Source organism: Mesoplodon densirostris, chromosome 4 (assembly GCF_025265405.1).
Source record: "Mesoplodon densirostris isolate mMesDen1 chromosome 4, mMesDen1 primary haplotype, whole genome shotgun sequence".
Classification (NCBI taxonomy): Eukaryota; Metazoa; Chordata; class Mammalia; order Artiodactyla; family Ziphiidae; genus Mesoplodon; species Mesoplodon densirostris.
This window is the reverse complement of record NC_082664.1, coordinates 154,459,683-154,477,370: the sequence shown is the minus strand read 5'-3', so window position 1 is coordinate 154,477,370 and position 17,688 is coordinate 154,459,683. Positions and strand designations below refer to the sequence as shown.

At 45.3% G+C, this 17,688-nt stretch overlaps 1 protein-coding gene across 2 annotated transcripts in view; it reads right to left on the bottom strand.

Moving 5' to 3' along the window:
* PCSK6 (proprotein convertase subtilisin/kexin type 6) overlaps positions 1-17,688 on the bottom strand; it is a 194,599-nt gene that overhangs the window by 114,470 nt on the left and 62,441 nt on the right. For both annotated transcript variants that reach the window (XM_060097521.1, XM_060097522.1), the window contains exons 3-6: positions 15,417-15,527; positions 14,758-14,901; positions 13,275-13,351; positions 10,965-11,053 (exon numbers count right to left, since the gene is read on the bottom strand). In XM_060097521.1, the coding sequence (XP_059953504.1) occupies positions 10,965-11,053; positions 13,275-13,351; positions 14,758-14,901; positions 15,417-15,527 (421 nt within the window). The remainder of the gene's footprint in view (positions 1-10,964; positions 11,054-13,274; positions 13,352-14,757; positions 14,902-15,416; positions 15,528-17,688) is intronic.

Sequence of the window (17,688 nt, the reverse complement as noted above, 5' to 3'; positions counted from 1 at the left end):
ATACTGAAACTTCCCTCAAACACTCAGCTAACCGCTGGACTAAACGTGTTTGGGCAACTCTCTAAGAAGTCCAGGAGGAAAGGAATAGCTGGAGGCTGAATGAGTGAGTGAGCAGATGTTCCAGCTGCTGCCCATTGCAGGGGAGTCAATTTGGAGTTTCAGTCTTGCCAAGTTAGAGGTGCTGGCTAAACACTTCAGTCTTTCCGCTGAAATACCAAAAGGGTCACACTACCTAAGAGTAAAGATTATGTGCTTGGGCTAAAGGATTTTCTCTAAGGCTAAGGACAAATCAGAAAGAGATCAATCCTAAAAAAATGAAAAATCAAGCCTCCATAAGTTCAAACTGAACTGACTACAAGAACAAAACTCAACAGTTTTCAAGGATAACAGGATCAAGAGTCCCCACAATGTAGCATAACAATGTCCGGTGTACAATAAAAAGTTACTTGACATGCGCAAATGTGCACGTTGTAAAAAGAAATATCAATGACTGAAAACATACCCACATTCCCTATTTATCCCTCCCCGCACCTTTGGTATCCATAAGTTTGTTTTCTAAGTCTGTGAGTATATTTCTGTTTTGCAAATAAGTTCATTTGTATCATATTTTTTTAAATTCCACATATAAGTGATATCATATGATATTTGTCTTTGACTTAAAATTGGGAATTTGGGATTAACAGATACACACTATATATAAAATAGATAAACAACAAAGACCTACTGTATAGCACAGGGAACTATATTCAATATTTTGTAATAACCTATAATGGAAAATAATCTGAAAAAGATATATATGTATATGTGTGTGTATAAATACACACATACGCATCACTTTGCTGTACACCTGAAAACTGTAAATCAACTACACTTCAATTTTTAAAAAAAGAAAGGGGGCAGAGTCAAGATGGCGTACTAGAAGGATGTGGAATTAGTGGCTCCGCACAACTAGGGCACCTACCAGGCACCCATGGGGGACCACGGACACCTAAGGGGACGGGAGGAAACCCCAGTGACCGGGTAGGATATGGGATGTGAGAGGAGTGAAGGGGGAGGAGAAGTGGAGGCAGGACGGGACTGGCGCCCCTGCGGGGTGGCTGGGGGAGGGGAAGAGATCCCACGCCCAAAGGGGTAAATTGGGGAACCACTGGGAGGGCAGAGGAACAAAAGAGAGCGTGGCCAGGTTTCCCCTGCCCACTTGGGCTCCCGGGAGCCTGCTGAGATCCCAGGCCTGATCCTCTGCCCACCGAGGCCCCCTCCAGCCCCGTGGGTCCTGAGGGAGTGGGAGGGAGGGAAGGGGGAGCAAAAGTAAAGGCTAGACCTCTGGGACCAGCACCCCTGAGCAGTGGCTGGGGAAGGGGAGGAGTTCCTACACCCAGCGGGACCCACCCATGGTTAGGGGTCCCGTGGTGAGGGGGCAGACCCTGGGGGAGACAGTGGGGGAGGGGTGTGAAGGAACGGAAGGGAACGTGGCCAATGCTTTCCCTGTCCACTTAGGCACCGGGAAGCCTGCTGGACTTCTGGGCCTAATCCTCTGTGCTCAGAGCCTCCCTCCTGTCACGCAGAGCCCAAGCCCTGTCCCTACACCCCCACACAGGCCACTACCTCTACACTTGGAGACGCCCTCTGAGACTCCCTTCAACGTGCTGGGCCTAAACTCCACCCACACACCCTCACTCAGGGCCCTACCTCCAAACTCTGGAACCCCACACTCCAGAGGGCCTCCTTTCGACTTGCTGCCTCTCCCCTTTCACTCAGGTCCTAAGCAGAGGCCCCACCCCACGCTCAATCATCACCCCTACCACCCACCTAGGTCCTGCCGCACCCTAAACCCCACCCCTGCCTAAGTTCCACTCCCTGCCTAAACACCCCCATAGCCAAGGCTTTTGGGGTTTTTTTCTTTTCTTTTTTCCTCTTTTACATTGGGATTCTGTTTTACCTTGTTGATTCACTGTTGTTGATTCTTTTATATTTTTATTTTTCCTAATAAACCTTTTATTTTTCTAATTTTATTTTACTCTTTATACTTGGTTAGTGATCTCTCCTTTTGGCTTTTTGCCCCCACCACCCTTTTTTTTTTTCTTTCTTCTGCTGTGGTTTTATTTTACTTTGTTGCAGCTGTTTCAATTATAGTTTTATTTTTCCTAATATATTTTTTATCCTTCTAATTTTACTTTGTTTTTTATTTTTCATATTGTACTGCTCCTTTCTTTCTTTCTTCCAATTTTTTTTTTTTTTAAAGTGCCACGAAGCTTGCCACATCTTGGTTCCCAGGCCGGAAGTCAGGCCCGAACTCCTGTGGTGGGAGCTCTGAGTCCAAACCACTGGACTAACAGAGAACCTCAGACCCCAGGGAATATCAATTGGAGTGAGGCCTCCTAAAGGTCCTCATCTCAGCACCAAGACCCAGCTCTATCTAACTGCCTGCAAACTCCAGTGCTGGACGTCTCAGGCCAAACAACCAGTAAGACAGGAATACAGCACCACCCATCAAAAAAAAAAAAAAATGAAGCGACAAAAAAATATTTTACAGATGAAGGAGCAATGTAAAAACCTACAAGACCAAATAAATGAAGACGAAATAGGAAAACTACCTGAAAAAGAATTCAGAGTAATGATAGTAAAGATGATCCAAAATCTCGGAAACAGAATGGAGAAAATACAAGAAACACTTAACAAGGATCTAGAAGAACTAAAGAGCAAACAAACAATGATGAACAACACAATTACTGAAATTAAAAATACTCTAGAAGGAAACAGTAACAGAATAACTGAGGCAGAAGAACGCATAAGTGACCTGGAAGATAAAATGCTGGAAATAACTGCCAGGGAGCAGAATAAAGAAAAAAGAATGAAAAGAATTGAGGACAGTCTCAGAGACCTCTGGAACAATATTAAATGCACCAACATTCGAATTATAGAGGTACCAGAGGAAGAGAAAAAGAAAGGGGCTGAGAAAATATTTGAAGAGATTATAGTTGAAAACTTCCCTAACATGGGAAATAGTCAAGTCCAGGAAGCACACAGAGTACCATACAGGGTAAACCCAAAGACAAACACGCTAAGACGCATATTAATCGAACTATCAAAAATTAAATACAAAGAAAAAATATTAAAAGCAGAAAGGGAAAAGCAACAAATAACATACAAGGGAATCCCCATAAGGTTAACAGCGGATCTTTCAGCAGAAACTCTGCAAGCCAGAAGGGAGTGGCAGGACACATTTAAAGTGATGAAAGGGAAAACCCAACAATGAAGATTACTCTACCCAGCAATGATCTGATTCACATTCGATGGAGAAACTGAAATGTTTACAGATACGCAAAAGTTAAGAGAATTCAGCACCACCAAACCAGCTTTACAACAAATGCTAAAGGAACTCCTCTAAGTAGGAAACACAAGATAAGGAAAAGACCTACAAAAACAAACCCAAAACAATTAAGAAAATGGTAATAGGAACACACATATCAATAATTACCTTAAATGTAAATGGACTAAATGCTCCAACCAAAAGACATACACTGGCTGAATGGATACAAAAACAAGACCCATACATATCTTGTCTACAACAGACCCACTTCAGACCTAGGGACACATACAGACTGAAAGAGAGGGGATGGAAAAAGATATTCCATGCAAATGGAAACCAAAAGAAAGCTGGAGTAGCAATTCTCATATCAGACAAAATAGACTTTAAAATAAAGACTATTACAAGAGACACAGAAGGACACTACAAAATGATCAAGGGATCAATCCAAGAAGAAGATATAACAATTGTAAATACTTATGCACCCAACATAGGAACACCTCAATACATAAGGCAAATGCTAACAGCCATAAAAGGGGAAATCAACAGTAACACAACCATAGTAGGGGACTTTAACACCCCACTTTCACCCATGGACAGATGAACCAAAATGAAAATAAATAAGGAAACACGAGCTTTAAATGATACATTAAACAAGAGGGACTTAAATGATATTTATAGGACATTCCATCCAAAAACAACAGAATGCATTTGCTTCTCAAGTGCTCATGGAACATTCTCCAGGATAGATCATATTTTGGGTCACAAATCAAGCCTTAGTAAATTTAAGAAAACTGAAATCGTATCAAGTATCTTTTCCGAACACAGTGCTATGAGACTAGATATCAATTACAGGAAAAAATCTGTAAAAAATACAAACACATGGAGGCTAAACAATACACTACTAAATAACTAAGAGATCACTGAAAAAATCATAGAGGAAATCAAAAAATATCTAGAAACAAATGACAATAAAAACACGACAACCTGGGCTTCCCTGGTAGCGCAGTGGTTGAGAGTCCGCCTGCTGATGCAGGGGACACGGGTTCGTGCCCCAGTCTGGGAAGATCCCACATGCCACGGAGCGGCTGGGCCTGTGAGCCATGGCCACTGAGCCTGCGTGTCTGGAGCCTGTGCTCCACAACGGGAGAGGCCACAACAGTGAGAGGCCTGCGTATCGCAAAAAAAAAAAAAAAAAAAAAATGACGACCCAAAACCTACAGGATGCAGCAAAAGCAGTTCTAAAAGGAAAGTTTATAGCAATACAATCCTACCTCAAGAAACAAGAAACATCTCAAATAAACAATCTAACCTTACACCTAAAGCAATTAGAGAAAGAGGAACAAAAAGACCCCCAAAGTTAGCAGAAGGAAAGAAATCATGAAGATCAGATCAGAAATAAATGAAAAAGAAATGGAGGAAACAATAGCAAACATCAATAAAACTAAAAGCTGGTCCTCTGAGAAGATAAACAAAATTGATAAACCATTAGCCAGACTCACCAAGAAAAAAAGTGAGAAGACTCAAATCAGCAGAATTAGAAATGAAAAAGGAGAAGGAACAACTGACACTGCAGAAGTACGAAGGATCATGAGGGATTAATAGAAGCAACTCTATGCCAATAAAATGGACAACCTGGAAGAAATGGACAAATTCTTAGAAAAGCACAACCTTCCAGTGTGAACCAGGAAGAAATAGAAAATATAAACAGACCAATCACAAGCACTGAAATTGAAATTGTGATTAAAAATCTTCCAACAAACAGAAGTCCAGGACCAGAGGGCTTCACAGGCGAATTCTATCAAGCATTTAGAGAAGAGCAAACACCTATCCTTCTCAAACTCTTCCAAAATATAGCAGAGGGAGGAACACTCCCAAACTCATTCTATGAGGCCTCCCTCACCCTGATACCCAAACCAGACAAGGATGTCACAAAGAAAGAAAACTACAGGCCAATATCACTGATGAACATGGATGCAAAAATTCTCAACAAAATACTAGCAAACAGAATCCAACAGCACATTAAAAGGGTCATTCACCATGATCAAGTGGGGTTTATCTCAGGAATGCAAGGATTATTCAATATACACAAATCAATCAATGTGATACACCATATTAACAAATTGAAGGAGAAAAACCATATGATCATCTCAATAGATGCAGAGAAAGCTTTCGACAAAATTCAACACCCATTTATGATAAAAACCCTGCAGAAAATAGGCATAGAGGGAACTTGCCTCAACACAATAAAGGCCATATATGACAAGCCCACAGCCAACATCGTCCTCAATGGTGAAAAACTGAAACCATTTCCACTAAGATCAGGAACAAGACAAGGTTGCCCACTCTCACCACTCTTATTCAACATAGTTTTGGAAGTTTTAGCCACAGCAATCAGAGAAGAAAAGGAAATAAAAGGAATCCAAATCGGAAAAGAAACAGTAAAGCTGTTACTGTTTGCAGATGACATGATACTACACATAGAGAATCCTAAAGATGCTACCAGAAAACTTCTAGAGCTAATCAATGAATTTGGTAAAGTAGCAGGATACAAAATTAATGCACAGAAATCTCTTGCATTCCTATACACTAATGATGAAAAATCTGAAAGAAAAATAAGGAAACACTCCCATTTACCACCGCAACAAAAAGAATAAAATACCTAGCAATAAACCTACCTAAGGAGACAAAAGACCTGTATGCAGAAAACTGATGAAAGACACTGATGAAAGAAATTAAAGATGATATAAACAGATGGAGAGATATATCTTGGATTGGCAGAATCAACATTGTGAAAATGACTATACTACCCACAGCAATCTACAGATTCAGTGCAATCCCCATCAAACTACCAATGGCATTTTTCACAGAACTAGAACAAAAAATTTCACAATTTGTATGGAAACACAAAAAACCCCGAATAGCCAAAACAATCTTGAGATAAAAAACGGAGCTGGAGGAATCAGGTTCCCAGACTTCAGACTATACTACAAAGCTACAATAATCAAGACAGTATGGTACTGGCACAAAAACAGAAATAGAGATCAATGGAACAGGATAGAAAGCTCAGAGATTATCCCATGTATATATGGTCACCTTATCTTTGATAAAGGGGGCAAGAGTATACAATGGAGAAAAGACAGCCTCTTCAATAAGTGGTGCTGGGAAAACTGGACAGCTACATGTAAAAGAATGAAATTAGAACACTTCCTGACACCATACACAAAAATAAACTCAAAATGGATTAGAGACCTAAATATAAGGCCAGACAGTATAAAACTCTTAGAGGAAAACATAGGCAGAACACTCTATGACATAAATCACAGCAAGATCTTTTTGACCCACCTCCTACAGAAATGAAATAAAAACAAAAATAAACAAATGGGACCAAATGAAACTTAAAAGCTTTTGCACAGGAAACCATAAACAAGATGAAAAGACAACCCTCAGAATGGGAGAAAATATTTGCAAATGAAGCAACTGACAAACGATTAATCTCCAAAATATACAAGCAGCTCTTGCAGCTAAATATCAGAAAAACAAACAACCCAATCCAAAAATGGGCAGAAGGCCTAAATAGACGTTTCTCCAAAGAAGATATACAGATTGCCAACAAACACATGAAAGGATGCTCAACATCACTAATCATTAGAGAAATGCAAATCAAAACTACAATAAGGTATCACCTCACACTGGTCAGAACGGCCATCATCAAAAAATCTACAAACAATAAATGCTGGTGAGAGTGCAGAGAAAAGAGAAACTTCTTGCACGTTGGTGGGAATGTAAATTGATAAAGCCACTATGGAGAACAGTATGGAGGTTCCTTAAAAACTGAAAATAGAACTACCATACGACCCAGCCATCCCACCACTGGGCATATACCTTGAGAAAACCATAATTCAGAAAGAGTCATGTACCACAATGTTCATTGCAGCACTACTTACGATAGTCAGGACATGGAAACAACGTAAGTGTCCATCGACAGATGAATGGATAAAGATGTGGCACATGGGCTTCCCTGGTGGCGTAGTGGTTGAGAGTCTGTCTGCCGATGCAGGGGACACGGGTTCGTGCCCCGGTCCGGGAAGATCCCACATGCTGCGGAGCGGCTAGGCCCGTGAGCCATGGCCGCTGAGTCTGCGCATCTGGAGCCTGTCCTCTGCAACGGGAGAGGCCACAACAGTGATAGGCCCGCGTACCACACACACACAAAAAGATGTGGCACATGTATACAATGGAATATTACTCAGCCATAAAAACAAATGAAATTAAGTTATTTGTAGTGAGGTGGATGGACCTGGAGTCTGTCATACAGAATGAAGTAAGTCAGAAAGAGAAAAACAAATACTGTATGCTAAAGATATATATGGAATCTTAAAAAAAAAAAGGTTCTGATGAACCTAGGGGCAGGACAGGAATAAAGACACAGACGTAAAAATGGACTTTAGGACACGGGGAGGGGGAAAGGTAAGTTGGGACGAAGTGAGAGAGTAGCACTGACGTATATACACTAACAAATATACAATAGATAGCTAGTGGGAAGGAGCTGCCCTGCACAGGGAGATCAGCTCAGTGTTTTGTGGTCACCTAAAGGGGTGGGATAGGGAGGGTGGGAAGGAGACACAAGAGGGAGGGGATATACAGATATACATATGCATGTAGCTGATTCACTTTGTTATACAGCAGAAACTAACACAACACTGTAAAGCAATTATATTCCAACAAAGATGTTAAAAAAGAAAAAAGTGAAGAAGGCATTCCACAGAAAAAAATAAACAAACATACCCACAAATGACTTACGTATTGGAATTAGTATAAAAGACTGTAAAATAACTCATAAGTATGTCAAAGAGTCCAAAGTAAAATATAGGTATAATGGGTGAAGAGAAGGGAAATATAAGGAAAGATTTGGAAATATTAAAAAAAAAAAAGCCAAATGGACATCATAGAACAGAAAAGCACAATATCTGAGTACAAAAGAAAAAAAAATTCATTGGGTGGAATCAACAACAGATTGGACACAACAAAAGAAAGGATTAGTGAACCTGAAGAAGACAGTGCAAAAGAAATTATAAAATTTGAAGCACACAGAGAAAAAAAGATTTTAAAAAATGAACACAGCCTCAACCTGTGAGGTATATCAAGCAATCTAACAAGTATAATTGGTGCCCAAAGAGAAAAGAGAGGAAACAGGATTGCAAAAAATACTGACAGAAATTTTTCCAAATTTGATTTAGAAAAAAAGTGATAATAATAATAACCCAGGAGGAAGCACAGCTAACCCCAAGCTGGATCAATATGAAAGAAATTACACCAAGGGACATTATAGTCACAGACAAAGCACAGATAGAGAAAAAAATAAAAGTAGCCAGAGGAACAAATCACATTACATAAAGGGGAACAACAATAAGATAAGTATGACAACTGACTCATCATCAGAAACAATGGATGCCAGAGACAACGGAATAGCATCTTTAAAGCCTGAAAGAAAAACATGTCGGCCTAGAATTCTGTGTTCAGCAAAATTGTTTTCAAAAATGAAGATGAAATTTAGATAAATTTCACCTAAAAGCTGAGATGACTTCTCGCCAGCATACCTACATATAAAGAAATACTAAAATACTAAAAGAAATTCTCAGGCTGAAGAAAAACTGAAACCAGTCAGAAGAAATAGGAAGCTAGAAAATAAGGAAGAGCACCAGGACTGATAAATATGTAGGTAAGTATACTTCTTTCCATAAGTATTTTAAAGCCAACTGTTTAAATAAGAATAAACATTGGGTTTATAATATATGAAGTAAAACACAAAAACAACAGCATAAAGAACAACAGTGAGTGTGAACTCAAATAATGTTTTAGGTTTATATACTGTACATGAAGTGGTATAATATAAATTCCACATAGATTGGAATAAATTAGGATATCCATTTTAATCTCCTGAACAACAACTTTAAAAATAAAAAAGGTATAAAAAGGTAGAGCTCATGGTCACACCAGGGGCATCTCAGAGAAATTCCCTGCTCTGTGTCAACATGTAGAGAGAGAAGCTATGTTAGGGGTGCCTGAAGGCTGCCCTGTCCAGGGGTGGGCTTGGAGGGAGGGGCAGGAAGAGGTGCGGCTGCCTGTATGGAGAGGCTACAGTTGTGTGCAGCAGCCTTGGAGAAGTGGCTGTTACAGGTTCCCTGGGTCAATGCCAACCTCAAGCCCACACTATGTCTCCATTGCAAACCCAACCCGGTGTCACAGACAGTTTATACCCGTTGTCCAAGGACACAGAGCCAGTGGGTGGTGGGAATGGAACTGGTACCCAGGTCAGCCAGGGAGACTTCTCGTGGCTCTTCACTCATCAAGAGCTCCAAGGAGAACTTACACATCTCAACGTAAAAGAACTATCCATGAAGGAGTGAGGCCAGGTGACAGTCTCCTGATCAGTTCTGCAGGACACGCCCTTGGTGGTTAATGATGGCTGGTTAAATCCCAGCCACTCCAAAGGTTTCCAAGGGAAAGAGCAGGCAGAGGGTCCTAAATAAGTGAAAGCTGGGGACCCTATTTTCAAAACTCAAGATATTCCCCAAAGACTGCATGACCCAGAGTCCTCCACCTTGTGCTGCTTGTAGTAGAGCTGAGGGAGCTACAACCACCTCCACAAAGGCAAAGCAGCAGAGAAGGCCACACCCCAGGAAGGCATCCCAGCATGGCCATCAGCGTGCGTGTGAGCACTTCCAAACAGACAGCCAGTGCCCCAAGGCCATGTGGACAGTCGAGGACAACTGATGCCCCGGCCACACCTGCTCAGTGCCAGCTCAGTGATGCGCACCTACCAGGCACTGCAGAGGACTTACTGACTGACTGTCTGCCAGTCTGAGTTGTCAATCTGCCAGGCTCAGGGGGCGGGGCAGGGGCGGAGGGCGAGGAAGACATGTGACTCTTTGCTCTAAAGCCCCATCCTAACAAGAGAAGCTTGACTCACACATGGAGAAACCAAACAACAGAGCCAGAGACACACAGGGTCAGGCGTGCTCCTTAAAGGGACCTGGAAGGCTGACCTCCCTCAGTAAACAAGACGAGGGGGGACACCTGGATTTGGGGAGCACTCCATGGAGCAGAGAGGGCATGAAAGGCCATAAGTCATGGGTGGACTGAGCAGAACGGAGCGGCGGGGAGAGGTTTTTGGGGTGAGGCAAATGTTACCAGCCCGTCATAAACAGGGGAGACCAGGCGTCTCTGGGGGACACTATGACAAATGTCCTCTGGCTAAAGCTGAGGGACGGGGCAGGAGCAGTGGGCCAGGATGCTCAAGCGGGAGTTGGGGCCAAGGAAAGGCCTTCGTCCCAGGTGAAAACCATAAACCCTGCTGGGGAAGTCAGAGGGAGGGCAGGATGGGCAGCAGGAGGGAACCCACGCGGCCTCTTAGGACTGGTCTGCTTGACAGCGGTGAGTCAGCAGCCAGACCCACAGGACCCGCGGAGGCTTTTCAGGCAAACCAGTGAGCAACACCTCCACCTCCAGGCCCCTGGCAGCGTGAGGTCAGGCCCAGGGTCCGACTCGGCCACCGAGGCCAACGGAAGTGCAACTGCTGAGACTCTCAGGAGGGACACGTCCAGTACCCCTGCCCCAGGCCCGAGCCCCCGGGCAGCACACTCCTGGGCCTTACCTCCGATTTTTGCATTGTACGCGATGCCCACGATGCAGTAAGAGTTGTTGGCTGAAGCGGCAACCTCTCCCGCACAGCGAGTACCGTGTCTGAGGCAAAGGAAAAAACGAAGTTAGGACTCCGCCAGCACCTTGCAGTGGGTTCAGTGCCCTGCTCAGCTCTCCTGCAAGAAGAGTCATTATCCCTAAGTCCGGGGAGGATGCTGAAGCCTTTTCCCCACATCCCTTCCCATCACCCCCCTCTCTGATGGCTGCTCCGGGAGGGGCATCAAGTGGGCTTTTGCAAGGGCCTGGACCGTCCAGTTCCCCACCCCCGCCCTGCGCCCTGTAGGCTGGCAAGGTCTTCCCGCCGCCCTGCAGACACGATGCTCCCGCATCAGGCTGAGTCTCCTGCTCCGGCACCAGGGGCCCTCCTCCCAAGCTCTGCGTCCCCGCGACTGACAACACAGTGTAGACGCCTGCCTGGCTGCTGAGCTGAAGTAAAAACAAACAAGAACCTAGATCCTGTGTCCCCTTGTGTCCCCCTCCTCCCACCCCATGCTCACCTCGGGCAGCCCCCCCACCCTTTCCACGGCCATTGCAGCAGGAGCCGAGGAAGAAAGCTCGAAATGGAACACTCAGCAGCAGTGGACAGACTAGGAAGAGGCCACCTGAAAAACAGATCGCTCCCCTCGGGTAATGACCCCGTTCTGCAACATGCTGCATCGGGTCAGTTCCTCCAGCAGAAGCAAAAAAATACCGGCAAGTTTAAGGAGCACATCTTTGAGAAGAGGCCACAGGGGATCAGAATCACTGATTCAACTTTAAAACCACCTTTGAAACTAGTCCAGGGCTCATGCATTAGCCCCAGGGAGGCAGCCCTCTGTCCTCTGGACCTCATGCGCCCACAGCCAGGGCTGTTCCCAAGTCACGCAGCCCACCGTCCTACCCTGCCCTTCATGGATCATTGTGCAGTGTCTGGATTATCCCTCCTGGCTCCCTGCACTCGGGGCTGGGAGACCAGGAGCCCTGCACCACTGGCGTGCTGGCCGCTGAGTGGGAAGGGCACCTGGGGACGTGAGGCTGGGGCCTTTGCGAGCTCCCCAGAGTGCTGTGGTCTATCGTGTTGACCGCGTCCGCCGGCCGAGCCTCCCTGCACAGCACCCTGTGGGCACCAGGATTTGAACCCCAGAATCAAATCAACCACAACCTAAAATATTATGGATGAAGACACACCTTGGAAAGCGTCGTGTCAACAGTGGAGAAGGGACTTCCCTGGTGGTGCAGTGGTTAAGAATCCGCCTTCCAATGCAGGGGACATGGGTTTGATCCCTGGTCAGGGAACTAAGATCCCACAGGCATGCCGCAACTAAGAGTTCACATGCCATAACTGAGAAGCCCACCAGCCACAACTAAGGAGCACACATGCCACAACTAAAGGAGCTGGTGAGCCGCAGCTAAGACCCGGCACAACTAAAACAAATAAAATTAAATTAAAACAAAAAACAAAAAAAAAAACAGTGGAGAAGGAAGAAAGGGCTTCTGTTCTCTAAATATTTTTGGAAGAATGGGAAGAGCTCAGGGCATGGGGCATGGGGCATGCTGACGGAGAAACGACAGGCAGGACACAGCCAACGAGCTCCAGGGCTGGGCTGGGGAAAGTGGACATCACCCCCAGGGATGCCACCTACGGAACCAAGTCACCTGATCTCTCCAGACCTCCCGCCTTCATTTGCAAAGTGACGATCACTAGCGTCACTGACTGAACACCCTCAGTGTGTGTCCCTCACCCATCACCCGACTCCCACCCACAGCCCTGGGGCATGGGGAGCCTCAGGCCACAAGACATCACCCAGCCTGCACAGAGGCACACAGCCAGGCCCAGGATCTGGGCCCCGATTTACCCAGCATCATTCACTCTCCTGCCACCTCCCTCATGAGGTCACAGACAGACTCAAAAAGGCTCGGATATTGACGCATGCACTGTGGTCTGAACACAGCCGGCCGTTGGGACCGCAAGATTTAAGGGTTACTCTTTTCAAACATTCCAACAGTGTTTCAAACAGGAACGATGCTGGTCCAACATCCACTGCTAGCTGACCAGCAGGGGTGACGCCCCTTAAGAAGGGGCCGAATCCACCGAGGCTGCCTTATGCCTGAAGGGTTGTGCGGGGCTGGCTCCTGGCTCAGCCCCAGACCTGGCCAGGCAGCCGGAGAGGTGCCTCTGGCCTGTCACAGTTCCAGGATCCCGACTGTGGGCCAGCTCAACAGTGACTGCAGGGAGACAGAAAGGGAACCGAGGAGAGGCCGGCCAAGTGACCAAGTGACATACTTATTCTCATTGCTGGCATCATATCGCGGAGACGGGTCGTAATCGTTTCCGTTGACGTCATAGCTTGCATAGGAATCCTAAGAAATGAAACCCTTGTGACCGAAGAGAAATGGCCCGGCATATCACAGCCCTGCTTTAGTTTTTACACCTCAATTGGAAACAGAAAAACGCACGCTTGGTACTCCCTTACTGTAACTGTAATTATATATATATATATATATGTATATATATTATGGTGGGAAATACACATATCAAAATTTACCACCCTAACCATTTTTAAGTGCACAGTTCAATGGCTTTAAGTACATTCACACTGCTGGGCAGCCATCACCACCATCCATCCACAGAACGCTTTTCATCTTGCAAAACTACAACTCTGTCCCCATGAAACACTAACTCCCCATCCCCCTCCCCAGGCCCTGGCACCCAGCATCTACTTTCTGTCTCTATGAATTCGACTCCTCTAGGGACCTCACGTAAGTGAAAGCATACAGTGTTTGTCCTTTTGTGACCTAGATAATGTCTTCATCGATGTGGCTGATCCATGTGGTAGCATGCATCAGATGAAGGTTCATCCATGTGGTAGCAAGTGTCAGAATTTCCTTCATCTTATATTTTTAATATGTATGTTTTTGTGTATATACTTATAATCACAGTATTCGTGTAATATCCTAACCTCCTTTTAAAACATTATAAAAGCTCTCCAGATTGTTGACTTCAAAACTGTCATCTTTTGCAAACTAGTATATATAGGATGGATAAGCAACAAGGTCCTACTGTATAGCACAGGGAACTATATTTAATATCCTGTGATAAACCACAATGGAAAAGAACATGAAAAAGAATATATATATATATATATATATATATATATATGCATAACTGAATCACTGTGCTGTACAGCAGAAATTAAGACAACACTGTACCCCAGGTGCCTCAGAATACTAAATACCTTTCTCACAGTTACTATGTGCTGGGTTCTCTTCTTTACATTTATGAAGCCATTTAATCCTCACAATTACCCGAGGAGGTAGTAGTCCTGTTACTAACCCCCTTTTACAGACGGTGACACTGAGGCACAGAGAAGTCAAGTAACTTGCCCTGGGTCTCAGAGTTAATAAGCCACAGAGCCAGGACAGGAGCCCCAGCAGTTTGGGTCCTAAGCCCGCGTCTTAACCCTGCCATTTCTCATGTCGCTGATGTTGATCTGATGGCGACCTCCATGCACACGTTTCTGAGTTTCTTAGGACCCCGTTCCCAGAAGTACATGTGAATCCTCTAACATGTGAACGAATCCCTCTGCGAACCCCTGGCTCCGGGTAGCAGGGGAGCTGGGTTCACCAGCCCACCCAGCTAGGTTTTCTGTATTGTCTGATATAGGGAGGGGTAGGCACCTTATCGTTTTATAAATGTGTCCTTGTTTAACGACCCGCGCAGTTGAATGTCTCTGCATGCCAGTTGCCAGTTTTAAGGCTTGACTTACATAGTTTGGGGCCAGGTCGGGGTGATTCCGCTCTATGCCATCATCCAGGATGGTGACCACCACGTTTTTTCCCGTGTAGCCCCGCTTCCACGCCGCCTGGACATTCATTTCTGATCGGCAGCGACTGTTCTTGTCGCCACAATGCTGCAGGCACAGAAGACACAAAGCCCCCCAGCACAGACACACCTGACATAGACCCGCAAACCCAGCAGAGGTGCTCCTATGCTCATAAGGGAATACGGAGAAAATGCTTTCCCGTGCCTGATAGAGCAGGACCCTCTTTCTACCACCCATTTCTGGGAATGGTACACGTGGAGGCTCTACTGCTTTTTCTGCCCTGGCGATCTGTCCATCACTTTCCCAGGACACCCACCACCCTTCAGGGGCTCTGTTCACCACTCACCATGTAGTGACTCATACGCTGTGCAGCCAATCGCTCCCCTGCTCAAAGAGCCCCTCCCCTTGGACTTTCACATAATTAAAAAAACTTCACAAGAAAGCTTGCACTTCACAGCATTAAAACAGGAGTTTTACACTCAGATGAAGTGTGTCTGTTTGGAGCTGTCATGAGAATTTAGCTTTGTTGGGGGAAATTGACCCGTCTCAGAAACACGGCACTGCAAACGCTCCAGGGACGGAGAGGCCCACGCCCTACTCACCATGTACCACATGTTGGACCAAATGGGGTCGTTGAAATAAAGGGCCTGAGTGTCACTTCGCACCTGTCTCTTCACCCTGCGTTTAACTTCTTGTTGTTGGAGCCATTTCACCTACCAGGGGAGAAATACAGTTACTTTTTGTTTTAAAAACAATCTCCTGGTTTCACGTGGCCTCCTCGTAGGTGCTCCAGCTGTCCTTTTCCATGAATATCTGTGTCTATTAGATGTCTTGGATGGTAAATTCCAAGAAGATGTTTTCACTTCACGTGACCATATTTGAAAGATAAGAACTAGTCTGGGTCTGTAGGGGAGGGAATAGGACCACTCTCCTAGAGTTTGAAATGATTCTACTAAAAAAAAAAGACCTTGTGAAGTTGCCAATAGATTCTCTGGTGACCCTTGTCCCTAATTAAAAGGAAATACATGCAAGGGTATGAAAACAGTGAAGAGAGGGGAGAAACCGGTCAAATGGTGATCAGGAGTTGGAAGTAAAATGTTTTACAGGGAGGATACGGTTAATTATGATAATCCATATATTGGCATTTTTAGCAGCTTCTGCAAACATGGTACCAAAACATGTACAGAAAATCTAGCAAGGGATACAGCAAACTATTAATAGCAGCAATTCCTTGATGGTGACATTATTATTCATTTAAAATTTTTAAATTATTTTAAGGGTTTTATAAACTTCTTTCAATCGGCATGATCTGCCTTCACAACCAAGGAAAAAAGCTTGAGAGGCAGGATAAATGTTATTTAAGAGCAGGAATCCAGGAGCCTGGCTGCCTGGATTCAAAAGCCCCACACTCACCAGCTGTGTGACTCAGTCGGTTAGCCTCCCTGGCCTCATCTGTATGATGGGCATCATTGTGGCTTGTCATGAGGGAGCACAGGCATATAAACTGGCATATAAAGCATGCACATCACTGCTTGGCACATGGCTGTATTATCCTCACATGTGTGTACGTGTGTGTGTAAGAGTTTTTCAAGGTGGAAGAGTTTTTTCACTTTTATTTATTTAGCTATTTATTTTAAAATTTATTTATTTATTTATTAGCTGTGTTGGGTCTTCATTGCTGTGCTCGGGCTTTCTCTAGTTGCGGCAAGCAGGGGCTACTCCTCGTTGCAGTGCGCGGGCTTCTCATTGCAGTGGTTTCTCTTGTTGCGGAGCACGGGCTCTAGGCGTGCGGGCTTCAGTAGCTGTGGCACATGGACTCAGTAGTTGTGGCTCGTGGGCTCTAGAGCACAGGCTCAGTAGCTGTGATGCTACTGAGCTCCACGGCACGTGGGGTCTTCCCAGACCAGGGCTCGAACCCGTGTCCCCTGCATTGGCAGGCGGATTCTTAACCACTGCGCCACCAGGGAAGTCTGAGTTTTTTCACTTTTAAAAGATGTGGGACCTGAATCCTTGTGCCCTGAACCGAAATATTTTCTTGGTCCTGCTGCTATGGGCCCCGATTCAGTACACCTCCTGCTGGGGCTCAGCTCTGCACAGGGGGCTGAGATGGGCAGGATGTGGGCACCAGGCCCTGCTCTCAGAAGTTTGTGCTCCAGTCAGGGGCTCCCACCACACAGCTCAGGGTGTGATGCAGGCTCCAAGAAGGCAACAGGTGGCCTAGGGCAGAGAAGGTGAAGGGGAGGAGGAGGATGGAGCCTCCGGGAGGGTGATGATGGGGGACCCTGGCTGACCTGGAGGCCAGGCCAAGGCTGGTGACCCCAGGGGAATGAAGGCACAAAGTCCGAGGGTCAAGCTGCTCCCCTCAGACCGCTCAGCCTCGACCTACCCACGTGGTCCTGAGGGAGGAGAGGACAGCCTCATTCACATCTAAGGGTGACGACTGATCTCAAGGCACTGTTGGTCACCAGGACAAAATGCTTAGAAAGAAATATCACAGCCTGTCCCCCCACCAATGTGGCTTGTCTACAAAACACCAGTAGATCAGCTTCCTGAGAAATGCTGCAAAGAGCTCAAAAACCATTTGGATTGGGCACTAAAACAAGCCCAGGCCCAAGTCCTGGATCATTTATAGTTGCCACTGATAGATACTTCCATGGAAAATAAAACTGTACAGTGAGATATTTTGCTCATAACACCCTCTGATGGCATTTTGCAACCTCCTCATATATTACTGCCTAAACCAGAAAGCTTTTACTCAGTGTCAAAAACCTAAGACTGTATTTCCTAACCTGCTAGGCAACCTGTTGTAAAGTACAGTGGTAGGCAAGCCACTGACAGCTCCAAGCTCCTGGGATGCTCCCGTCCACCTTGCCT